At 40.2% G+C, this 26,736-nt stretch overlaps 1 protein-coding gene across 7 annotated transcripts; it reads right to left on the bottom strand.

Moving 5' to 3' along the window:
• Positions 1 to 5,723: 5,723 nt before the first annotated feature.
• Positions 5,724 to 26,050, bottom strand: ZNF483 (zinc finger protein 483). Of its 7 annotated transcripts, none has more exons than XM_023628642.2 (6): positions 25,740 to 26,050; positions 23,740 to 24,280; positions 21,942 to 22,030; positions 20,120 to 20,246; positions 19,652 to 19,747; positions 5,724 to 16,683 (listed from the first exon to the last, which is right to left on the bottom strand). In XM_023628642.2, the coding sequence occupies exons 2-6, from the start codon at positions 24,125 to 24,127 to the stop codon at positions 15,119 to 15,121; spliced, it is 2,265 nt and encodes a 754-aa protein (XP_023484410.2). In that variant the 5' UTR covers positions 24,128 to 24,280; positions 25,740 to 26,050; the 3' UTR covers positions 5,724 to 15,118. The 7 variants fall into 7 exon arrangements, with proteins under 7 accessions (XP_023484410.2, XP_070107203.1, XP_023484411.2 ...); XM_070251102.1 differs by having other exon boundaries at positions 19,652 to 19,750; positions 25,946 to 26,033; XM_023628643.2 differs by having other exon boundaries at positions 25,946 to 26,033.
• Positions 26,051 to 26,736: the final 686 nt, after the last annotated feature.

The following is a 26,736-nucleotide window of genomic DNA, read 5'->3' as shown; positions in this document are numbered from 1 at the left end:
TGTAATTAGCAACAGAGAATTAAAATTTCCTAGGGAACAACAGCCAGTCACCTCACTGTCTCCTACAGCTCCTTCTGGGTTATGGTAGAAAATAATGGCTTTGGGGTCCAAAAGTTTACTGTCTCTGTGACCTTGGACTTATGATTTTTCATCTATAAACTGAAGATAGTAACATCTGCTTCATACGCATATTATACATTTATTTAAAACAGCAGCATAGTGCCTGGCATATATTAGGTATTCAATAAGTGTGAGCTATTCCCTGCAGAAATTGGTGAATTTGAAGTCATAAGATTACCACTCCTATTGCTTATGATTACACGAGAAGAAATAATCATTGCACAAAAATGTGCAAGATTTATATGAAGAAAGCTTTCAAACATTACTAAGGAACACAAAAGAAGACCTGAACTATGGAAAGGTACCTTGCTCTTGGACAGGACTATTCAGTAGCATAAAGATGCCAATTCTTTTGATCAATTCTGCCATCAAACGGAGGAAGAGTTAAATTGCAGTACAATGAAAAAATGGGGGGAAAGTGTGTGTGTGTGTGTGTGTGTGTGTGTGTGTAAAACCTCTGAAAAGATGTAATAAACTGCCATACTATGGTTTGTCCCCAGGGAAGAGAACTGAGGAATAGCTGAAAGATGGGGATAAGAGAAAAACTTGACACTGTATAACATTTTGTACTTTTTGAATTCTGAATCTTAGGAACAAATTATTTATCCACTATTACACATACAATTAAAAAATAAAAATCCCAACCCTTCTGTGTCCCTTCTCACATAGGGGAAATAAAACATGTGTGAGCTAATTTGAAAGGATATGCACACCCCTATGTTCACTGCAGCGTTATTCATAACAGCCAAGACTTAGAAGCAACCTAAGTGCCCATCGACTGATGACTGGATAAAGAAGATGTGTATATACACAATGGAATACTACTCGGCTATAAACACAGATGAAATCTTGCCATTTGTGACAACATGGATGGACCCTGAAGGTATTATGCTAAGTGAAATAAGTCATAGAGAGAAAGACAAATACTGTATGCCTTCACTCATGTGGAAGAGAAACAGATATGGAGAACAGATTAGTGGTTACCAGAGAAGGGGATGGGGGGAGGGTGAAAAGGGTAAAGGAGCACATATGTACGATGACAGACGGCAACTAGACTTTTGGTGGGGAACAGGATGCAGTCTCTACAGAAGCTGAAATATGATGTACACCTGAGATTTATATAATATTATAAACCAATGTGACCTCTATAAAAATAATAATTAAAAATGTGTGAGGGGGCTGGCCCGGTGGCACAGTGGTTAAGTTTGCACGTTCCGCTTCGGCAGTCCTGGGTTCACCGGTTCGAATCCTGGGTGTGGACATGGCACTGCTTGGCAAGCCATGCTGTGGTAGGCATCCCACATATAATGTAGAGGAAGATGGGCACAGATGTTAGCTCAGGGCCTGTCTTCCTCAGCAAAGAGAGGATGATTGGCAGCAGTTAACTCAGGGCTAATCTTCCTCAAAAAAAACCCCAAAAAAACCAAAGGAAAAATGTGAGATAAAACTCAGGAAGAGTAGGGGCACCCCTAAGAGTGGGCGCCCCCTGGTGTTTTTAACTCTCAGATTTGTTGACACTGAGCCCCCAGCAATTTATGGATAAGAGTTTTCGCACCCTGCTGCTGGTTCGCATGGAGGTTTCTGCTCTTGGGCTTCTACTCCAGTAACGTGACTCTATATGTGCCCGGCTGACTTTCCAACTTTCAGGGCAGGAGTTTGCTCTTTTCTCTGCTAAGTCAAAAAAAGAGTTGATTTTTTCAGTTCAATTTTTTGTTAGGACAGAGTGACAACTTCTGAACACAACACATGCCAGACCAGAAACCAGAGGGCACGAGCATATATTTTTAGTTTTGGTAAAGTTTATCTTTTTTCTTTGACGGTTACTGCTTTTAGTTTCTCACCCAAGAAATCTTTGCCTCAAGGTCATAAAATCCTTCTATATTTTATTCTATAAGGTTTACATTTTTAGCTTTTCTGTTAGATCTGTGATGGAGCATGGAGTAGCGAACTGGGATTGACTCCAAAGGGGTAAGAGAATTTGCTGGCGTGAACAGAACGCTGAAATAACACAAGGGTAGACGTTTGTCAAAACTCCTAAGATGGTACATTCAAATGTGTGCATCTTATTGTATATGAATTATACCTCAATAAAGTTAATTTTAAAAAAAAGAAAAATACGTCCAGTACAAAACGTAGGCCACAAGACAAGAGCTTGTTTGCTACCAAACAGCTATGGACTCCTAGCTTACTTCTAAGGAGAAAGAGGTACAATAAACAACCAAAGTTAAGCCAAAGTCTGTAAGATCCACGACCACAGGGCGTATACTTGATGGGACAGCCTCCCAAGTGGGCACTGATGTAATTTTTCAACTTAAGAGGAGGCAGGAGGAACACAGATCATGTTTCCTCCACTCCCATCTACATCTCTTTCTGGAATTTATTTTGGTCCCGATAGCAAGACAGGTATCCATCTATTTTTTCCAAGTTGCAAGCCAGTTTTTCCTACACCCTTTATGGAATAATCACACTTTCCATCATTGATTTGAAATACATCTTGAATATGTATTCTCTTCAGGGATCCTTGGTTCCATCTCTAGACTCAGCCAATCAACTGATCTTTGTGTTTCATTATTTTGCCACTAATGTGAATAGGATTTTCTTTCATTACATTTTTTATTGGTTATTGCTGGAGTTTTGGAAAGTTTTTAAGTACACCTAACTATCCATCTATGTACAATTCATGCATTTTGGAATAAAATATTAAAGAAAACAGTGCTCTTTTTAATACAGTATTTCAGATTAACTCATTTAAAATACCTGCCACAATGTTTTAGCCTGATGCCTACAGCATTGTCCAGAACTGCCGCCAGGTAGCTACCTGAACTTGATATGATACAACTAGTTGCAGAAAAAAATACAATTTTTGACAGTATGTGATATGCTACAATTCAGCCATTCTGAGTTTCCGTTCTGTGAACTTGTGTATATTCCAGGCATATGATTTTTTTCAGTGAAATCTCAATAGTAAAGTGACAGCCAACATCTCATAGACATTGCCAGATGAAGAACTAGGCAGCTTATCATCCTTGACAGCATCTTATCAGCCCAAATCAAAAGTTAAATAAGACCAAAGAGCTTCTAATTTTAAGGCAAAGAATTCTGCCTCCTCCTCCTCAGGAAAATCATCCAAAACAACACAGAATATAAGAAACAAAACTACAAACTCCATTTTAAGAAAAATTTAGAGGAAACAGTAGGATGGTTGTAACAAAAAGACAAGCACTAACAAGTGATGGCAAAGACGTGAAAACTGATGTTACCAATATACTCATACATTGCTGTTGGGAATGCAAAATGGTGTAGCTGCTTTGGAAAAGAGCTTGGCAGTTCCTCAAAATGTTAACCCTAGAGTTACTGGATGAACCAGCAATTTCACTCATAGGTGTATACTCAAGAGAACTGAAAACCTACATCCATACAAAAACTTGTAGACAAATGTTCATAACAGCCAAAAGAAGAAACAACCCAAATGTCCACCAAATGATGAATGGGTAAGATATGGGCTATCCATACAATGGAATACTATATAGCCACAAAACGAAATGAAGTACTGATACATGCTACAACTTGAATAGATTTTGAAAACATTAAGAAGCCACACACAAAAGGCTGGAATGGAATAATTGTATGATTCCATTTATATGAAACGTCCAGAACAGGCAAACTTAGAGACACCAAAACAAGGTAAACACATGAGGTGATGGGTGTGTTAACTAACTCAGTGGGGGTAATCTTTCACAATGTATACATATATCAAATCATCACACTGCATGCTTTAAATATCTTACAATTTTATATGTCAACTATATTGCAATAAAGCTGGAAAAAAGAGAGGTGAATTCTCTCAATAAGGCTGCTACAAAAAATTGAGACACATGTAACCCAAACAATAACATATGAAGACACATATTGTTTAGAGAAAATTTATTGACTTAGCACAGAAGAAAAAGGTACAACTGCCTTCTGAAACAGTACTGATGAAATCTGGAAACATTTAGGAGGTGGAGGCCTCAGGTACTCCAGAAGTGGGGAGAAAACGAGGGGCTAAAATTAGAGTGCTTGAAAATGTGCATAAGGAGCAGTTCAAGCCCAAGGTAGGGCCACTCCTACCTCGTGTGGTCAGGTGACTATCGCTCCCTCCAGAACCTCCACAGAAAACTGAAGTATAATCTTTAACCAACTAGAACTAAGGAGGCTTTTCACTTGGTTCCCCTGGCCGTGGAGGAGGGTGGAAAGGAGGTGGCAGGTTGAAAACAGATTAAATGGAAGTCTGCATAAGGGGGGTGAAATGCAGCTCCCACCCCACCACGGGCTTTCTCCTGCCTGCTCCACAATAGCCAGGCCTATAGTCCTTAGCAGGTCAGATCCTTCTCTGGAAAAACCATAGCTCCTTCTGGAGAAATTGCACTGCTCCAGGAATGACTGACAGACACTGACATTTAGGATCCCAAAGGCAAATCAAAGTGAACACCCGGGGCTGGCCCTGTGGCCAAGTGGTTAAGTTCGCGTGCTTCCCTGCAGTGGCCCAGGGCTTCGCCGGTTCGGATCCTGGGCACAGACATGGCACTGCTCATCAGGCCACATTGAGGAGGCGTCCCACATACCATGACTAGAAGGACCCACAACTAAGATATACAACTATGTACCAGGGGGGTTTCGGGAGATAAAGCAGGGGAAAAAAAAAAAAAGATTGGCAACAGTTAGCTCAGGTGCCAATCTTTAAAAAAAAAAAAAAAGTGAACACCCAATCACCCTTCTAGAAAGCTGACAAACTGACCCAGGGCTCCCACGTATTCAAGCTTCTAATCCAGGGACCCTGGACTTGTAAACACTAACCAAACCAGACTTTGGATTGTCTTCCTTAGGAAAAGAAAGTATGTACTATGTGTGGGAAGAATGAAAGGGGACCGGGATCAGGACAGACTGGCAGAAGCAATCGATGTGCTCACAATGAGGGAAGACCTTAATTCTCAGTCTCGTCTGCAGTTAAGGTAGGGTATTGTGACTGACTTCTGGCCAATGGAAGAGAGTAGAAGTGATTTCTAAGCCAGAGGTTCCCCAACTTTCTTGGTTACAGCATCCTGACTTAGGACTACAATCATTTTTTCAGTGCCCCTAGGACAAAAGAAATACTCAGCAGTTCTGTCTGCTAAACTGGTCCAGACAACATAATACTAGTGGCTGGTGCCATCTCTAATAGTCATGGCTGTGTTTCCTTAAAATTGTAAATATCCTGGGAAGCCCCTGTGAGTCCTCCACAGCGCCCTGGGACATCCTGGCACCCAGTTGACACCTATGGTTCTAGGCTGTTTCCAGGCCAGTGCTTAAAAACATTGCATAATGCTCCAGTTCTTGCTTTCCCTTCCTCTGGGACTTTGGAGGCCATATGTTCCAGATGGCAAAGCTACATAATGTGGGAAGGCTGCCTGGGAAATAAACTTTTATCGAGTTAAGCCACTCTGATTTATTGAGTTCTCTGTGGCTAACAGTGCTTACTCCAACTCTGTACTGTCCAATATGGTAGCCACTTAAGGCTACTGAGAACTGGAAATACAGAGAATGCCACATTTCAGAATTTAAAAAAAACTGAAGCCCAGTAAGTATTTTTCTATTAAACACAACTTTATTATCTTGGTAGAATTACAATTCACTTTAACTGTTGCATCGCATAGGACATTGCTGTTGTAGCGTAATGCTTGTACAGGAACGTGCACTATTTCTAGTATCACAGAAGCACTTCAACCTAGTCAGTATCAACAGACTGATTCAGCTCAGATGGTTTTTTCTATGCACTGAAATAACATCACAATGTGTTTACCTGGATATTTTATGTAGATAGCAGAAGTTCAAGTATACCTATGCTGACAGCACGCAAGTCACAGTGATACCTATGTAAATCATAATCATAAACTGAGACACTATTTCAATTATAATTCAATTATCTTCTAGGTTAGAAAAATGGAAAAATATTTAAATTTTAAATGAAGGCATATTACTGAGGCAGAATTCAGTGCAATACAGAAGCCAGTACTATGACTAGTACAGTAAAGAGAGCAGAAGAAGGGACACGACTGCACAATGAGTGGCAACTGCAAGTGACTGCAGGCACAGCAAAATGAAGAAGCTGTTTGTTGTATACGAAAGTGTTACATACAGTAGACAATATTTAAGACAAGAGTTAATATTTAAGTCATGTTTCAGCAACCATCTAGTGAGTTTGAAAAGTATTCTCCTAATAGTCAAAAAAGAATCCATGAAGTTAATCATGAGAAACGAGAATTAAATTTCCGTCAAAGAAATTTAAATAACCTAACAGGATTTTAAGCTTGTAAACTTGGCCACCTATAAAAAAATAGTTTGAATTCTTATACACACAAACAAAAAGAATCTTAGATGGGAGAGATGATAAAAAGAAATCATTATAGTTATGGTAATTTGGTTAGAAAATTGAGGAAGACTTAAGACATTTACAAAACTTGAAAATTTCAATTAACCTCTAAGTAATTTTGCTCATAGAATACAAGAAGTTTCTAATATTATCAAAGATCAATTGATTCAAAATTTGAAAAATTTAAAGTATTTAGCTTTAGATGAGTTGTGTAACATGAGACACTGTCCAATGAAAACTGTGCATATTCTGTCTCAAAGAACAACCAAATTTACAAAGAAATGTCAATTCATCGCCTAAAAACTCAAACTCACGACAGATATTCGTGACAATTTTCCATCTGTCAAAGAATTTCAGCTAGAGACAGAAAAAATACTTTCCATCATAAGGATGGGACTCCAGCTATGTTAAAAGACCAGATGTACTGGAATTTTAAAGCAAGAGAACAATGTTTTCCCTCATTGCTTTGTTCCATTGTACGATAAATATTGAAAATGTTTGTGTTCGGTTTTCTGCAGCAGATTCGAAGAAAAGACTCATGGATACAGATGTTAAAATTCTTAAGTATATATGTGCAAATTTGATAAAATAATCATTGCCAGTTTATGGAACTGCTGAAGATAATGTTTTTAATGATCTCGTGTTCTTTACCAATATTCTTTACTTGAGTTAAGAGAATTTACCAAAAATCTCCTGTGCTAGCAATTCCAATTCAGGATTTTCTTGACACAAAAGAACTGTTTGCCAAATATTCAAAAATCAAAGACAAATAGTTGCAATGTGATTCGTGTTTCTCTCTAGTATCACACTGCATATGAAGGAGCTAAATTTGAAGCTCCTTAGAACGGGAAAAACTTGTGACCTACTTAGGTGAAAGAAGTTAGTTAAAATTGAAATATTTCATAATATAAATAAAAAATGACTATGTTTTTCCAACACTAGTAAGTATGCAAATTTTAAATGTAATCAACAACACTATATAAATTGGCTGCAAAATACAAGAAAAATGTGAAGAATGGTTTGTTGATATTGATAAATTCAGTTTACATTTATGCAATACCTCACTGAATCTGATGTTAAAAAATACTGAGTTGACACAAGATTTAGTGAATTTACTTAAACAGAGTTTTGAAACTGATATGCTTTTGCTTCAAAATCAAATCAATTCTACTAAGATGAACAATTCGTCCATGTTGATACAAATATAAAGGAAAATAATTTTTTGATATCTGATCCAGTTACTTTGTTAGAGTAACAACAAAGTAAGAACTTTGTGAATCTACTTTTCAACTCTAAGGTTTATAAATCTAAATAGAGATCAAGTATTTCAAATGAAAACTTCAGTGTATAAATTAAGATGCGCTGCAACTGTAAATACACAATGGGTTTTGGAGACAGTGCAAAGAAATAACATAGAATGTCTCATCAATGCTTTTTTACATTGATTATATGCTGAAATAATATTATCAATATACTGGGTGACATAAAATATATTATTCACCCGTTTTCTTTTACTTTTTAAGAGTAGCTACTAGAAAATTTGCAGTTACGCATGTGGCTCACGTTATATTCCTACTGGACGGTGCTGCAGTAACTGAAACACCTTCTGATCAGCTTTTCAGAGCCCTCTTCTTAAATGTGAACAGACAACGCTCACCAGAAGTTTGAGCAGAGCCTCCAGTATGAAAGAGAGAAGACAGGTAAAAACAACTCAGAGGAAAGAGAAGGCAGGGAGTAAGAGCAACACTGAAGACACTATATTACCTCTCACAGAAAAACCCATTTCGCTCATGAAACAAAAACAGAGTATTATAAAAAAGGAACAGGGAATCCAAAAGTGAACTTGGAAATATAAGTTTGACAACAGAAATAAAACATTCAAAACATTTAGTATTAGAGATGGAACAGAAAGTTGGAGAAATCTGCCAGAGAGCAAGATAAAAATCTAAGACATGGAGGAAGTGACGTCAGAGAAGGTGGGAGTAGGAAGCAGCAGGAATCCATTTCTCTACCTAACCAATTGCACTGGTGGAAAGTATGTTAAGTGATTCTGGAATACAGGAGCCTATTTTAAAACTTGTAGCTTCCAGGGGAAACCTTGACTGGTAAAGTGCAGTTAATACTGGTGGATTTTAGCCTTCAGCACGGTAGCAGCTACTCATCCCCCACTGGCCAGCCCCATGGCAGGCAGCTCTGGGGAGGGAACCCACATTTCTAGTTTGCCTTGCTGGAGCCAGGGTGGGCAATGAAGACCTTTTCCTCCAAACATAAGCGTTCTGGCTTCTGACTGGGGATGGCTGCTTCTGATCATGGAGGAAGAGACCAGAGGCCAGCGGCCATTCTTCCAACCCCCACTGCCCAAAAGTGGCTTTCAGGGTATTTAAAGGGACATCACCTGGGTTTTTTTGGACATTGAAAAAAAAATGCATATATGGGAGAATTTAGAAAGCCATTGCCTCTGCCCAGGGAAAGACAGGCTTGGAGAACAACCAAGAAAAGTTTAAGCATTCACCACAGACTGATCCCCAACACAGAGACACTCTAACACAACCAAAATAACAACAAACTCTGGGAAGAGGGAGAATCTGATTTCCAGAGCTATCACACTTATCAGATTCAAATGTCTAGTTTTCAACAACAATAAAAAATCACAAGGCATACAAAGAAACAGGAAAGTATGGCCCATTCGAAGGAATAAAACAAATCAACAGAAAATGTACCTGAGAAAGCCCAGAAGTCAGACTTGCTAGACAAAGTCTTTAAACCCACTGTCTTAAAGATGCTCAAAGAGCTAAAAGCAAGGTTCTGATGGTACTGGCAGATCAAAAGAGAACATGAAGAAGATTCTTCAAAGCAGAAAAAACTGGGGAATATGTATCCATTGTCACTTTAGAAGGAAATGCTTTCCTTGGTCCCATTTTCTAAGACCATAAACATCTTGAATATCAACAGGGAAAACCCCCAGAATAGCTATAGATTTGGCAAAGCTTGCAGATTATCAGAACCGCTCTACAGGGAGAGACACCTAAGAAGTCCAACCTGGAAGAATCTCTCGACCTTAGAAGCCACAAGAAAGAGAGTCCAGAAGAGAGATCGCCCCAATGTTCTCGGAGTGGAAAACATTCTGCCAGCAAGATGCAACTTACTGAGCACCAGAAGATTCGTTCGGAGACACGTTGCAGGTGCCCTGGCTTTGGGAAAAGCTTCCTTAGGTCAGACCTTGATAGACATCAACGTTTCCACACATGGGAGAGACTGTATGAATGTGCTGCACTTCACAGACAATAATTTGGGTTTTAAGAATCCTAAAGTGGGAGCTGGCCCCGTGGCCAAGTGGTTAAGTTCGCGCACTCTGCTGCAGGTGGCCCAGTGTTCCGTTGGTTTGAATCCTTGGCGCGGACATGGCACTGCTCATCAAACCACGCTGAGGCAGCGTCCCACATGCCACAACTAGAAGGACCCACAACGAAGAATATACAACTATGTACCGGGGGCCTTTGGGGAGAAGGAAAAAAAATAAAATCTTAAAAAAAAAAAATCCTAAAGTGTGTCTCCCCTTTGCTTAAGCAGTTCTGCATCTGAGAAATGATTCTGAAGAAAACACAAAACAGCAAGAACAAAAACAAGTCTCCAGCAATACACACACAGGCAAAACCTCCACTGGTTCCCCACTACCCTGGTAGTAAGGCACAACCTCCTCAAAAGGGCTGGAAAGGTCCTTATAATGCAGGCCCTGCACTGTGGCAACAAGCAGTGGAACGGACTCCCAGCTCCACTTCACGGCTCAGCATCACTCTCCTATGTGCTCCCACAGTGCTGTTTGTATCTCACTTTTAGCATTTAACACAGTTCACTTTAGCTGTTGGCTGCGACCATACTATGACCTGCATACTCACCTAGCCCTCCAATACACACATCAGTCTTACACACACGACTTGATCTTTACAGGGTACAGAACATTTATCACTTATCTCCTCATCCCTTAAAGTGCCCTATATATACTAACTGTTAACAAGTGTTTGTACGATTGAATTAAGAAAGATGTAAGACAGTTCTTGGAAACTAGGAACACAGAATATTACACAGATACGTCTAGGTATACTTCTGAACATTTCAAAAAGGGCAAAAAATAGTGAAAAATGGATAAAGGAATTCAAATAGGATTCAAAATGGAGTCGGGAAGCCATGAAGGGAGAGTTCTCACACAGCAACCACTGCTCACAGCCTCATAACCAGCTGGAAGAAGGACGATTCCTCCCCGCCCCCAAGATGACAAACTAACCATCGCTTGCTGCTGAAGGGAAACTGCCACAACCTGGAACTGTCGTTTCCCTCCAATGAATTTTTGCTCAAAACTACCCTCCCCCAATTTCCCCCCAGAACCTAATACAAGCTGTCTTTTGTCTCTTCGCACTTGCCTATGGCTCACCATAGTTTGCCTGTCCTGAAATGAAATTCCTCTGCTATTCCCAAATAAACCCACTTGTGCTTAAACAAAATTGCCCTTTGCTCTGTTTAAGGTTGACAGTACCTACTTCGTTAAGTATTATAAAGATTAAATGAAATACGTTTATGTAGGCCCTACAGGTAACAAGCTTTTACTAAATACCAGCATATCAAAAAAAGCCCAAGGAAGACATGGGTAATGATAGGAAATTGATGTATGAACAAACGGAAAATGACACCACTGTTCATGGAAGAGTTATTAACCAAAATGGTGGAAACAACCTAAATGTCCATGGACAGATGAATAAAGAAAACATGGTATATACATACAATGGAATATTATTCAACCCTACAAAGGAATGGAATTCTGACATACACTGCAAGAAGCTTAAAAACATTATGCTAAATGAGTCAAGCCAGACACAAAGAGACAAATACTGAACTATTGCATTTGTATGACTAGAGTAGTCAAATTCATAGAGACAGAAAGTAGAATATTGTTACCCGGGACTTGGGGGAGGCGAGAATGGGGAGTCACTGGTTCATGAGGAGAGTTTCAGTTTGGAATGAGGGAAAGTTCTGGAGATGAATAGCGGTGATGATCGCACAACATGAATGTACTTAATGCCACTGAACTGTACACCCAAAAAGGGTTGGTCAATTTTATGTTACGTATATTTTGTCACATTAAAAAAGAATTCTAGGGGGCCGGCCCTGTGGCCGGGTGGTTGCATTCGCATGCTCGCTTCTGCGGTCCAGGGTTTCACCAGTTCGGATCCTAGGCGTGGACATGGCACTGCTTGTCAGGCCATGTTGAGGTGGTATCCCACATGCTACAACTAGAAGGACCCACAACTAAGATACACAACTACATACTGAGGGGCTTTGGGATGAAAAAGCAGAAAAAAAAGAAAAAATTCTAAAATAAGGAAATAAAAGCAAATTCGTTGACAGGAGAAGCCTTGTCTTTTCTTATGACCTAAAAGGAATTTCTTCAATAGAAACTCATCAAGAGGAAACATTTTTAAAAGCAAGGTCTTCATTTTAAAGTAAAATACATCACAGGGCTGATTTTAATACTCATCAACGTAGCCAAATGGCATAAAGTTAAATATAAGCTAATAAAAGCAATTCTACAAGGAGTCAAAAGTTAAAAACCTTCTGAGGATCTGACGGAATTCAAAACTGAATTTAAGTATTTAGATGATGGGTCAAACTAAATATCCTTTAGGCAAGGTATCTAAGTAGTTACTGAAACCAAGCTTTGGATAAATATTGTGTAGCAGGGTTTGAGGTTGCCCTCTGTGGCTAGAACATGGTATTTAGAAAGTCGATACTGGATAAGAAGGCTTGTATGTAAGATAAAAAGAACTACAACTCACTAATAACCCTATTTTTTAAATGGACAAAACATGTGAAAAAACATTTCACCAATGAAAATATATGAATAGCTAAAGAATACATGAGAAGATTCTCAACATCATTAGCCATCAGGGAAACGCAAATTAAAACCACAGGCGCCACTTCAACCACTAGGATGGCTAGAAGACCCAGCAACTCCACTCAGGCATCTAAGAAAAACGAAAACATGTCTACACGAAGACTTTCACGTTAACATTCGGAGCAGCATTATTCCTAACAGCCAAAAACTGGAAACAACCCATACGTCCTTGAACCGGTGAATGGACAAAATATGGTATACCCATACAAGTGGATATTATTAATACAGAGGGATAAAGTACTGATATGCTACAACATGGAAGAACTTAGACACGTTCGTGAAAAACTAACAAAAGACCACATATGAATCCATTTATATAAAATGTCCAGAAAAGGCAACACTACAGAGAGAGTAGACAAATTAGTGGTTGCCTTGAACCACGAGTGGGAATGGGAATAAACCGTAAATGAGCATGAGCGATCTTACTGAGGTGATAAAATGTTCTAAAAGTGGATTATGGTGATGATTGCACGACTCAACGAATTCGCTAAAACTCATGGAACTGTACACTTGAAATGATTTTTATGATATGTAATTTATACTTCGTTATAAAAAAATTTATGTCCCAGATTCCCAATTGATAGTGGTATAAACCATTCTCTTATGAATTCAGGGATATAACATCCTAGAACAAGCCTCTTTTCAAGAATTTTTACATATTTCTTTCCATAAATTACATCTTCTCAAAAAAATCAAACCAGCATTTACGTCTTTTCAGAAAAACATTTAAACCAGGGTAAGTGGTTCTCCTAAGCCATATTCCGTTCATAGCTGAACCATCTCTGGTTGGTCCATTTAGCAGTAACTGCAGATCAAGTCATCACACAGCAGTGTTTGAACTATAGGCTTTGGGAGAAGTCAGGGCACAAGAAACCAAAAATACCCTCCAGAGGTAGCACTGCAAACCTAAACCCATTAAAATCACAGCAAATACTGCTGAGTCTCAGATGAGCATTACGGATCTCTTCACGTCGATGAGCCACAAGTTTTCTGGTTTAGTGCTCTTTTTATAGGAGCCGCCTCCGATTTCAAATTTAGGAACTTTATACCTTGTTGAGTCAGTGGGACTCTTTCAGAACCCTATGACCTGAGAGACAAACCTAACTGACTTTGGGTTTTTAGTTCCTTTTTCAGTTAGAAATTATTATTTGACTGCACCAACGAAATCTCTAAGGGAGAATCCACTAAAATCTGTACACTAGTCCTTCGAGGTCTACTTTTACATCAGAAAACTTAACTGAAAATTCATTCTGCATCTTTTCTATATTCTTTTCCTGAATTCTACTATCAGTGCAGTCTCTTTAGATTTTAGGATAAGTATTCTCCCGATAGCAGGGGATCATAATTTCAAATTCCCACAGTGGGCAAGTCAGGTTACATAAGTGAGAGAACTTGGCAAGTAGAAGAGTAGATTCTCCATCTAAAAGTAGCAGCTGCTACCCCAGACCAGCTACTGACCCACCAGAGTATGGGCCAGCGTTGTCAGCCTTTTTATTTTTCAAAACAAGTCTTTCTCTTTTTTGGTATGAAATTTCCTTATTTTTAAATGGTGGCACTAATTCCACCCACTTTTACATACATACATACATACACACCCACCCCTTACTGCACAGACCAATTAAAACATGTCAAAGGGCCCAATTTTAGTTTGTGACCTTTGTCGTACAGAAGGTTTACAATCCAGTTACAGGAAGCTGTACTTAGTATAGGTAAAATTTTAAAAAATAGAATTGTATTTTCCGAAAGGCAATCTGTCCAGAATAGCTCTATTTTCCTCCCATCCCCCACAACCCCCGAATCTCTTTTCCTAGGACTGTTATTCCCATGGCTGAGATGGCTCAGGTGCACACCCTCGAGGATCCCCATTCCCTCAGCCAGTGGCCAGAGGAAAAAGAGGCTGGGATGCTTTGTCCAATTAAAAGATTCCCTGAAGGCAAACTTGTTGGAGCTCCACCGGCTTGCTTCTCTTTACAACTTCCTAGCAATCCCGGCATCAAGTATTCAGAAAGCGTACTGCGTTCTCACTCAGTCGAAGTTCAGTATCCTAAAGGAGTAATTTTCTGCTAGAGAAACTTGCAAATTCTAATGAATCAAAAAGGTTTAACTTATTCCCACAGCTTCAGAGAATATCAGAGGTACCAAAAAAAAAAACCCTTCAGAAATCATTAGTCCCATTGCTTCATTCTACCAGTAGAGAAACTAAAATTCAAAAAGGTCAAATGATTTGCCCAAGGGTACAGAGCAAGTGGGTCAGCAAACAGGGAGAAAAGCCAGGTTATCTGACCCCAGTCAAGTTCTCTTTCTATTACACTACACGGTAGTGGAAGGGGAAGCTAGAAGAGAGGGAAATCTCCAGAGAAAAGGTTATAAGATGGGTCCTGTGCACCCCTCCCCTGCTTTTTAAATGCACATTTGGCCTTTTAGAATCATTTCTCATCTCATACTACTTTCTTCACTTTTCATATGAATTTACCAACCCTATTACTATCTACCAAAAGCTGACATCCTTGAAAGAGGGGTCAATGGGAAAAATTACATTTTTCCTAGCCGCCAACCCAACGAAGTTGCAGCTACTAATTAATGCTGTGGTAGTTTACAGCCTGGGTTTTTAAATAAGGGACAATTTTGACTAAATACCCCCCCATCCTACTATCTTCCAAGAGTCACTCTCCAGAGTGAAATCCCCGATGTCTGATGAGGCCTGAATTGCTTTTAAATGTCTTCTCACATTCATTACATTCATATTCTCTCCTGCCGGTATGGATTTTCAGGTGTTCCACAAGGATTGAGCTTCGACTAAAGGTCGCTCCACAATAGTTACATTCATAGGGTTTCTCTCCAGTATGAATACGATGATGTTCATTAAGAGATGAACTCTGACTGAAGGACTTTCCACATTCTTTACATTTATAGGGTTTTACACCAGTATGAATTCTCTGATGACGACTAAGGAGTGAATGAGTAGGGAAGGCTTTCTCACACTGGTTACATTTGTAGGGTTTTTCTCCTGAGTGAAGTCTCTGATGGTAAATGACAGATGTAAAATGGCTGAAAGTCATCCCGCAGTCATTACATAAATACGGTTTTTCTCCAGTGTGAATTCTCTGATGTCGGGTAAGGCAAGAATTCTGTCTAAAGGCTTTTCCACATTCACCACATTTATAGGGTTTCTCTCCAGTATGAATCCTCTGATGTTTGGAAAGGGATGAGCTATGACTGAAGGATTTTCCACAGTTGTTACATGTGTAGGGTTTTTCTCCAGTATGAATTCGCTGATGTTGAATAAGAGACGAACTGTCACTAAAGGGTCTCCCACACTCTTTACATTTATAGGGTTTTTCTCCAGTATGAACTCTCTGATGTTTAATGAGATGGGCACTCAGGGTGAAAGCTTTTCCACAATCATCACACTTGTAGGGTTTCTCTCCACTATGAGTTCTGTGATGTGGCGTGAGTGACGAACTGTCACTGAAAGCTTTTCCACATTCATTGCACATATAGGGTTTCTCCCCAGTGTGAATCCTCCTGTGCTTGGTCAGTGAGGCACTATAGCCAAAGGCTTTTCCACACTTGCTACATTTATGGGTTTTTTCTTCAGTCTCAGTTCCCTCATCTTTATTCGAGGCGGTGGCTTGACATAAATTTTTCCGACATTTTTCACACGTAGAGCTTTTTCTCTTACTAAGGGATGATCTTTGAAAAAAGGCCACCCCACAGTTAGTGCACTTCTGAGTCTTATCCCCAAAATGAATTTTCTGATGTTTCTGATGGTCAGTAAGAGATGAAGAGTGACTTAAGACTTTCCTGCCTTCATTACATTTCCGTGACTTTTCTCCACCGTGTTCTTTGCGGTTCAGAACAAGGTCTGAATGAAAACTAAAGGGCTTCTTGCATTCATTATACCTTCGAGATTTCTTCCTTAAGTAGACTCTCAGATGTTTAATTATGTCTGAAGTTTGTTTGAAATTACTTCCAAAGGGGCCCCTTTCTGGGTCAAATTCCTCACCCTTTTTGCCTCTCCCACGCGTTTTCTTCTGTGTGACTGCTGATTGTGAATATTCCTTATTGCTACGATCCTCCTCTAATGCACCATGTTTCCAGGATTCTCCCATCAAGCCATAATCACTACCCATTAGGTATCTTTCTATTATTTCATCTAAAGTTGCTTCTTCCAAACAAACATCTTGATTTTGAACAGATTCCTTCAATTCACCTCTACGTTTACAATCTAAAAGAAATAACAGAATATTTCCTGTTTGCAATAAAGAAAGCTGCTGTATTTGGGACTGAAATAGGAAGAGAGACAGTAATGATTACAAGGAAAATGGCTTGGACAGTTCTCAAATCGAGTCTTATAAAGGGAAGGGAAAGCTGATACAGGGAAACCAGGTAAAACACAGGGGTTAGGGAAAATATTAAGGAAGATGAAAGTTTTGCGCTTCATACTTAGAAATGCAAGTTCTCACCCTCATTTCAAATTCCTATATTTGGTTCAAACTTATTCTGCCTATATCCAATCTATTCTCTTTCCAAACAATAATGACAACAGTGCAGGTATTTATCAAATACTTACCAAATGCCAGGTCCCATATCAAGCACTTCATTTATATTTCACTTAATCTTCACAACAACCCTATGAAGTAGTTCCTATTACTATCCTTGTCTTATGGATGTGACCACTAGGCACGTAGAGTCTAAATGGCTTGACCAAGGTCACATGTGTTATAAGTGGCAGAGCTAAATTTTTAACCTAGCCTGACACCAAAGCCCATGCTTTTGGTCCCTAGACCACATTGCTTCTCCCCAAAGCAGCCACATAGCATAAGTTTATAATATTAACTATAGATAGTTAATCACATCACAGATATGCGACATCATCTATACTAGACTTTCAAAGGTCACCACAATCCAGCCCTATCAACCTTATGGATACTTTAATCAGGCATCCATTTACTGTCCGTGTTACAGCATTTTCAATCCTATTGCCTTGGTCTTAATACTTCTAGTATTAATAGTCTTAATACTTAATTAATAGTCTTAATACTTCATACTACCTAGAATGCAATTCCACAGCACCCTCACCATCACAAATATATAAATTTGGCAGGGCCCAGGGTTCGAGTCCTACAGTCTCCACAGGGCTTTCTCCAATACCATATACTCACTATTTATGCTCTTCTCAGAACTTTGAATTCATTTATTAACCACATCAGTCACCTCGGCTCTTAATCATGAGATTATATTGTTACTTTTATAACACTATTTTTTAAACAGGTAAATATAAAACACAAAATACTATTACCCAGAAGTTAACCATTGTTAAAACCTGTCTATTTTCTTCTATAAAGTTTCTACGTATTTTAGGATAGAAAAATTGTGTGTAATATGTAGTTACTTTTTTCATTCATAATTCTTTCCCACTTCATTGGTATTCTTATAAAGACAATTTTAATCAGTCACATAATAATCCACCACATAGATATATCATAGTTTGTTTAGTTATTTCCTTACTGAATGTTTATCAAATGATTAATATTTCCTCAGAATAGAGACATAACAGTGGAATTAATGAACCAAAGGGTAGAAGAGTTATACTACTACACAATATATGATGAGCAGAAGTACCTGGGTACTCATCTCTGGTCAAATGATCTTTCTTTAAATCTTTGCAAATTTGATGGGTAACAAATGTATCGTTGCTTTAAATGTATTTTTCATTGTTGACCAGTGACTGGGAACTTGTTTTCATGTTCACAGCTATTTAAATTTAATTTTGTCAGTTATTTTTAATTTTGTCAGCTATCTGCCCAAGTTCTTTGCCCATTTTTCTAACAGACTCAGTGTTCCTCATTGATTTGCATGAGCTTTTTATAAATTATGGCTATGGACTCTGCTTTGTCTGTCAAAAACTTTTTTCTCCAGTCTGCTGTAAGTGACTTTTTAAACAAGTTGTACATCTAAATGATGCTTTGTTTACATAAGTATCTTGGGGGGAGGGGTATATATTTATACCAATGCTGCTAGATTTTAGTCAAAACATTTTTTAGAACCCATTTTTGGAATTACTCTCTCAAATGCTAGTTTAACATAGTAAGACAATTGCCGTCGGTTAGTTGTGTAACTATACTAGAAACGGCCAACAGGTTGACTAAAATGAACGGTTAAGAAGACGGAATACAGCCAAGTGAATAACTCTTTTTTTCTTTAAAACAAACCAAGGTATTGATATATAAGTAATGATTTATTTTTATTTTTAAAAATATAAATTTAGTATATTTCTTGTTAAATTTTAAGGGAAGGAGCAAGAAAATGCAATCCCTCAATGAGAACCAGGGTTAACATGAATATTCTCCAGATATTAAAAATCTCTGTCTATCTATTTAGACATACACATATGTATATTTTTTTCTTTTAACAAAAACGGGATTATACTATATGTGCTAGCCACTGGATGAACTCCTACTTATCGCCCAAGATTCAACTCAAATGTTAATCAAGCCTTTGCTCCTCTATTTTCCCACTGCTTCTTACACATGCCACTATTACAGCATACACTCAATCCTAACACTTTTTGTTTTGATATCTCTATCAATGGCATCCATACAAATGCACCTCTCAGATCTCCTCCTCTGGGGCACTTACCTAAGGGTCCCTGCTGCTGCTCTATGAGTCCACCATGGCATTCACACCAAGGCCACTTTCCCATGGGCTGTGCCCAGTCAATGACAAAGAGAGCAGGGATACTTAAGCAGGCCCATTTCCGTGAGACACACAGGGCTCTGCCAGGCAACTCTGCCTGGAAGACTCTCTTTTGGCCTTCCCAAAACCTTCTTAAAACTCAACTTCAGTCTAAGACTCTTCCCACCCAACCTTCCTTCCTTCCTTCTCCCATTCACAAGTGTTAGACCTGAATCATGCTCTGACAGCTCTTCTGGCCTCTTCCAACCCCCGCTCCATTTTCCTTCACTGGAATTCTCCCCAGTAAGTTTCTGGCATGGCTAATCGTGCCTTGACAGGTGCTTCTCAGAGGACCCAAACAGTCTCCCATGTTAAAATGAACATTCCAGGAAGGCAAGGGGTACGTTCTCATCATCTTTCTACTTTAGCATCTAGCCCACCCAGTATTTCAAGAGCTCTTCCCAAATGACTTGGTAAGCAACTGTTCTAATTTCCTTGTCTACTTTTCACCAACTCACCTGATCTGGAGCCTTTTGAGATTTCTTTTTCCAGCAGCCGTGGTAGTTCAGCCCACGTTAGCTGGGAAACCAAATCTAATTTGGAAACTGGCAAGCCTGCTTACAGAGAAAAGAAGAGAAAATGGCTGTTTTTCCATAGAACAAAGACATTCCAACATTCACACACAGCCTCAGGGAAGAGAAGACGCTGTCAAATACAGACATCAGTACTGAAATTTGAGGAGAAAAGTGGGGAAGGGATGGCCTTGATGACAGTAAAATGATGCTCAACATTTCCAGTTCAATGAACAAAAACTCTTTTTTAGGGGAAATACTGCAGAAAAGTACATTTTCAGGACCCATTTTTAGGATTAGTCATATTACCCCCGCAAGCCCAGCCGAAACAGTTAATACCACTTATCTTTTAATAATAGCGGACAAAAAGCTATCTGGTTTATATGCTAGATCATGAGGAGAAGATGTCTTTACCCACAAACTCTAGGTTCCTGAAGTTCTCCAGTAGCACTTCCTTATACAGCTCCTTCTGAAAAGGCTCCAGCTTCCTCCACTCTCCTCTGGAAAAGTTCACAGCCACATCCTTGAATGTCACGGATTCCTAGAACACCAAACACAGTCTTTTTGCAGTGGATTATTCCAAATAGATCCTAAGGATTCAGAGAAGTGGTTAGGATATAAATAGTTATGACAGGATCCAACTTTTTAAGAACTCAAAACCCAAGCTACAAGGTAGCTATTATATGACTATTATATGCGATACAGAGCAAGATTATGACACAATCCTTGCCTTTTCCAGTTAGTCCCTGGTGTGAAATGCTGGACAAGGTTCTCTGGAATGTCTAACATTGATCAAGTTCACCCCAACACACTGATTTCTAGGATTAATAGAAGAATATTAAATGAAAGCTACAAATTACATTCCCAAATCCAAATTCAGAGAATTAACATAAGCTGACTACAGGCAATAATAAGAGTACTATCAGTGAGTACATTCCATATTTTCATTTCCAGTTGGTTATAAGTAGCAATTATTTTCTATCCCAATCAAACGGAATCTGTGTTCAACATATGCACACTTGCAATTATTCCAAATGACACACAAGCACAGTGATATTAAAATACACTTTCTGTAGCATCCTCTGCAGGCTATTTTGAGAGGTAGTGTAACAGAGCAAATATGAGCACTTCCATTAGCTTCCTCTGGCTGCTGTAACAAATTACCATAACTTTGGGGGCTTAAAACAGAAGCTTATTCTCCCACAGTCCTGGAGGCCAGAAGACTGAAATCAAGGTGTTCGCAGAGCTGCACTCCTTCAGAGGCTCTGAGGGAAAATCTGTTCCTTGCCTCTTCCAGCTTCTCTGGTGGCTGCCAGCATTCTTTGGCGTTCCTTGGCTCTGGCCTTAGTGCTCCAATCTTCACATAGCTCTCCGCACACCCCCACTCCCCCCACTCCCGTTGTGTGTTCAATCTCCCTCTGTCTCTCTCTTACAAGGACACTTGTGATGGCATTTAGGGCACACCCATATAATTCAAGCTCATTTCCTCATCTCACTTCAAAATCCTTAACTCAATCACATGTGCAAAGACCTTTGTTCCAAATAAAGTAACATTGACAGGTTCCAGGGCTCAGCAAGTGCATATATTTTGGAGAGCCATTAATCAGCCTACTACAGCACTATTATCTACTATTGTGAATAAAAATTTTTTTCCTCACTAGTAATTATTAGTATACAGGAAACTTAGTGATTTGTAATGTTACTTTTCTCAACTGTTCTATGAGATCCAGTACTTATTCAGATGATTCTCTGAGGTTTTCCAAATAGCCAGTATTATCTGCAAATAATATCCATTTGCCTCTTTCATACCAATACTTACCTCATTTCTTTCTTCTCTTACTGCATTGGCTAGAATATCCAGAAAATACTCATTAATAGCAGTAAGGTTAGACATCTTTATCATTTTACTGGCGTTGTGAAGATTGTTTTTTATTTTCCAACACTATCCAGCTGGAGATGTTCTTTACCATGTTAAGGAAATGGAATTCTATTGCTACCTAATTTCATTGGGAATAATTGTTGACTTCTAGTAAGTCATTTTTTTGCTTTTATAAGAGTCAGATTTGTGACAAATTCTTATAACTGAAATAAAACAGCATGTGAATAATGAGCTCTAAGAAGGTAAAGAATGTGAAGAAAAGGAGACTGTCTTAATTATTCTAGTATCTTTATACCACTCAGTAGGAGCTCAGTTAAATATTTACTTAAGAATGAAAACGAGTGAAAGGAAGCTTACCCAGGACTCGGTATTTGGAAGGACAGATACCATTTTATCTTCCTCAGAAGGCTCCTCTTGGGAAAGAACAGAATCCTCAGAGACTGGATCTAGGAAAGAGGGGAAAAAAACACAGTCCAGTCTTTCAAATGGATTCCTCAGACTAGAAATTCTTACATATGTCCCTCTGGATAAAAAGGTCAGAAGAAACAGAAAAACAGTTTTCCCCACTCTTTCAAACCCAGAGAAAAGCCACAGATACAGTTTCCTACTAAAACCCAAGCTTTTCTCTTACCCCATAAAATAACCTTTTAATCCCTAAGCTCAAAAACTGACTTCCCTCATTCTATATACCCCAAGTTTTAATGTATTCATGCAATAATGGGTTTCAAAATATTTATGATTTATAAGATATATTAAGGTAAAATAGCATATTGTTTTATGTATTAATTTGTTTTCTTCGTAGTCCTAGCACAGCATCTCACAAAAGAGTCACTTTGTGAATGAAAGCACCAAGCTGGTCTCAAGAACTAACTCCACCTCTGTGGTCACCAGCAAATTCCTGCAGACAGAAATCAGGAATCTGAACACATGAACTAAACGTATGAAATACCCTAAGATCTCAACAGCTCTTCTTTTCATAAAGGAAAAGTATTTTTTAAAATCATCTTTCACTTTCTTACGAAAGAATTTTAGGCAGCTTATCCATTAAGAATCAGAATTATGTAATCAAAGAAAAAAGAGGGATCATTTTAAGGAAACTGTTTTATCTTACAGAATGCTAGATAACCAATTCATGAACTTTACTGCAGGGGCCTCCACACAGAGGCCCTAATTTTGGAGACGCACATGTGGCAGTGACAGACAAGTCAGAGAGGAATCAGGAAACCCAAATTTTAGATACATCAATTAGCTGCGTGACCACAAATTACCTCTGTGGAGGTAAACACTATTTCCCTCTCTCTCTCAGAATGCTTGGTAGAATACAAATTGTCACACATACGTATTGAGAGCCTTATGGTAAATAACATGCTACAACTATTTGGAATGTTTGTAGAATATTAGAGGGATTTTATAAAAGCTGAACCACATGCCCTCAAAGGGCTACCCACCCTAGAAGTCTTTTCGTCAATATTTTACAATGGTATAATTATGTTGCAATTCATAGTTTATATTTTATACATTTACATATAATGTATAATAATGTAATAAAAATATAAATCAGCTGTTCCTCCCCTAAGGCTATGGAACTACACTATCCAGTAGGGCAGTTGCTCACCACATATCACTATTTAAATTTAAATTTAACTAAAAATTCAAATCCTTAGTTGCACTAGCCACATTTCATACGATTAAGCTGAACTGCAAAAACAGTGCAGAACGCATTTCCACCATCGCCGATACTGGATGGCCCCATTCTAGAAACATGCTATTGTACATGCTGGAGCAAGAAGTTGAGGCCCGGGCCGGATGACATGCTTGTGACTCCAAAGATTTTCAAATTTCTTTCTTTCGTCTTCTCAGCTCCCTCTTGCTCAAGGGTGAAGGGAAAGAAATCAGTATTTCCTGAGCAGCCACCTCATCTTGTTTAATCCTCACAACAAAACTAGAGATCTCCTTTTTAGAGATAAAAATGTAAAGTTCTGAGAGGTTATGTAACTTACCAAAGATCACACACTAAAACGCAAGGCCGACTCAAACCCAGCCTCAACTCCAAAATTAAGACTCTTTTCCAGCAATAAACTGCTTTCTTTTGGGGAGTCTATTTCGCACCTTGAAGAGCCCTCTCCCACTTCCTCCCTCCATCTATGAATCTCACCTTCCTTTGCCTCAAGTGCTTGGGTCAAATCCTCTATTAGGGTCACCACTTCCTCACTACTCTCAGGATGCTGTGACTTTACCCAAATCCTGATCTCCCCAGGCAAAATGGTCAGGAACTGCTCAAACACCAAAAGCTCTAAAATCTGTTCTTTCGTGTGGATGTCTGGCCTCAGCCACCGAATGCAGAGCTCCCAGAGTTGATTCAGGGCTTTTCTGGGTCCAGCCACTTCTGAGTAACAAAACCGCCTGAACCTCTGCCTGAAGGACTCTGGGTCCGCGGGGTCTCCTCTTAGCACAGCTTCTCGATCCCCACGAGTATCCATTCTCAGGACCTTGCTCTGTTCACTCGAGGCCAGAGTTTGAGGGTCTGGGGAGACGGCAGTCATCTCGTTCAAGAGTACTACGGCTCGCAATGTCTGTCACCAGCAGGAATCCAGTCCTCTTTAGACTCTAGTTGAATATAGTATAGTCCACCAAGAGGCACTACAGACAGCAAAATATCAAGGGTTCCAACAATTCAGTGTATGGCCTTGCAGAAACTGTCAAGAAACAGAAGATATTAAATAAGTGAAACAAGCTGTTAATCCTAAAAACACGGTTCCTGCTTTGGTTCAGATACATACACACACATACTCTCAGAAGCCTAGAACAGCCCTGCCCAAGTACTGTATTAAAAGAATAGTTTTCTCCATAGATGAAAAGCCACGGAGTTACTTACAGGTAATTAAAGGTAACCTCCAAGAAAACAGTTTCTTCAGACTTGATCCTCTTCATAAACAAAACATGTCAGAAAAGGCTCACAGCTACAAGAGGATCTAGTCACAAACCTATTCAACCCTTCCTGCTCCCTCTCAGTGAATGGTCACCCATTTCCCACCAGTTGCTCAACTCAGAAGCCTGATTTCATATTTGCCTCTGAAATTTCTCACATTATCAATAACCACGTTCTGGAGGTTTTATTTCCTACAAACCTCTCCATTCTCTCCTTCTGAAACTACCTAAGTACTGGCTTCCTCAATCCATTCTCATACTGTAGCCCAAGGAACCTTCTATTATGCAAAATATGGTCCTATCGCTCCCCAGGTGTCTCAAGATAAAATTCAAATGCAAAGGCCATGCCTGATGATCTGGAGACCCCACCCCATGAGCTCACCTCTTGAGCTCTAGCTGCCCCTAAAGGACAATGCAGCCATGAAGAAGTATTTCACCATTCCCAGCCACCCATCTATCCCTTCCATCCTTTGCACGAGAGCCATTCCCTCTCCTGGGAATGCTGCCTTCTTTCCCTCTCCTGCCACTTTTACTCATTCTTTAAAACTTGACTCCTCTCAACTGTCACCTCTGTGTGAAGCTTTCTCTGATCTCCAAGTGCACTTCTGCACGGAGCCTGCCCTGTGCTGCATGCATTTTTTCATTCTACAAATAACTGAACGTCCACAACGAGCTGGGAACCCGGCACTACGGAGACAGGCATGGACAGGTCAGACAGGGTCCCCGCCCTCACAGAGCACCCAGGAAACGACAATACAGCCTGAGATGTGCTACAATGCGGCAAGTGAGAAGACATTCTCCTCCTGTTGCAACTGATACCAACAATACCCACCTCCGAGCACAGAGCCGGGCACACAGTATGCATGACGTCATTTATTCCCCCACCAAATATTAGGCACCTACCAAGTACCTGGCGCTGTGCTGAGCACCTGGAACTCTGCGGTGACTAAGACACTCGTCTCGGTCTCCAGAGAGCTTACAAGAGAGGCTCCGTGAAAATGTGACGCAGGCAGAAAAAAGTTCTCAAACGGGGGAGAGGGGAGAATTTGCCCCACAAGAGACGTTTAGCAATATCTGGAGACATTCTGGTTACAAGTGCAGGAGGGATGCTACCGGTACCCAGTGGGTAGAGGCAAGGATGCTGCTAAACATCCTGCAACACACGGGACTGCCCCTCACCCCCCCGACACACAGCATGCAATTTTCCCGCCCAAAATGTCCAAGTACCGAAGTGGCGAGACCACGGGCGCAGGCAGGGGATGGAGGAAAGCTCCGTCTTTCGGGAGAGTGCCCACCTCCCACAGAAACTGCAGCACCGGGAGCGCACAGCGAGATCAGTCGGCTGCCCTCGGCCCCCAGGCCGCCCCCAGTGCACCCTCGGAGCCCGCGACTTGGCCGCAGCCCCTAAGCTAGGGGCCCGGGACAACCACTACCTGCCGCAGGACCCGCAGCCAGGACCAACGCCACCGCAATGAGCTTCTAGAAGCGAGTCCTGCAGGGGCTGCGCGCGCAAGCCGGCGGGGGGGAGAAGCCACTGCGCCTGCGCAGGGGCGCAGAACTACGATTCCCGGAATGCGCCTGTCCCACTTTGCGAAAGTCCTGTGCTTTCCATAGGTTCCCACCCTGGCCTGTTGCGCATGGTTGTTGGGAAGCGGCTGGTGGTCTCAGACCAGGAATTATTGCTGCGCCAGAGGCCTAAAGGCCTAGAACCATCTCAGGTTTTCAGATGTGTGATGTTCTGTTTCCTTGGTAACCGCAAACCATCTTTACCCCCTCCCCTTCCTACCCTTCCTGAAATCCAGGCTGGGAAAACCCACCGCAGAAGCATATTAGTGATGCATTCAATGCAAGCCATAATGCCGCAACTTGAATTAAACAAATGTAATTTTATGACTTCCACACCTGCCCCCATGGTCCAAACCACCATCCCGCCTCACCTGGATTATTGCAATAGCTTCTTGATTTCACTCTTCTTGTCTTGTCTTCACATTGCAGCCAGAGAGACGCTTAAAAAACGTAAAACAGTATGTCGCTCCCCTGCTTAAAACCCTGTGAAGTCCTCCCATTTCACTCAGAGTAAAAACCCAAATTTTTACAGTGGCCTACAAGGCCCTGTGGAATCTGGCCACCCATGACCTCCCTGACCTCTTCCCCCTCCCTGCTCCAGTCACAATGGCCTCCTTGCTTGCCCTCTGCTTCCAACCTGCCTGGCACTGCTGCCTGA

Source organism: Equus caballus, chromosome 25 (assembly GCF_041296265.1).
Source record: "Equus caballus isolate H_3958 breed thoroughbred chromosome 25, TB-T2T, whole genome shotgun sequence".
NCBI lineage: Eukaryota > Metazoa > Chordata > Mammalia > Perissodactyla > Equidae > Equus > Equus caballus.
This window is presented reverse-complemented; position numbering and strand designations above follow the sequence as displayed.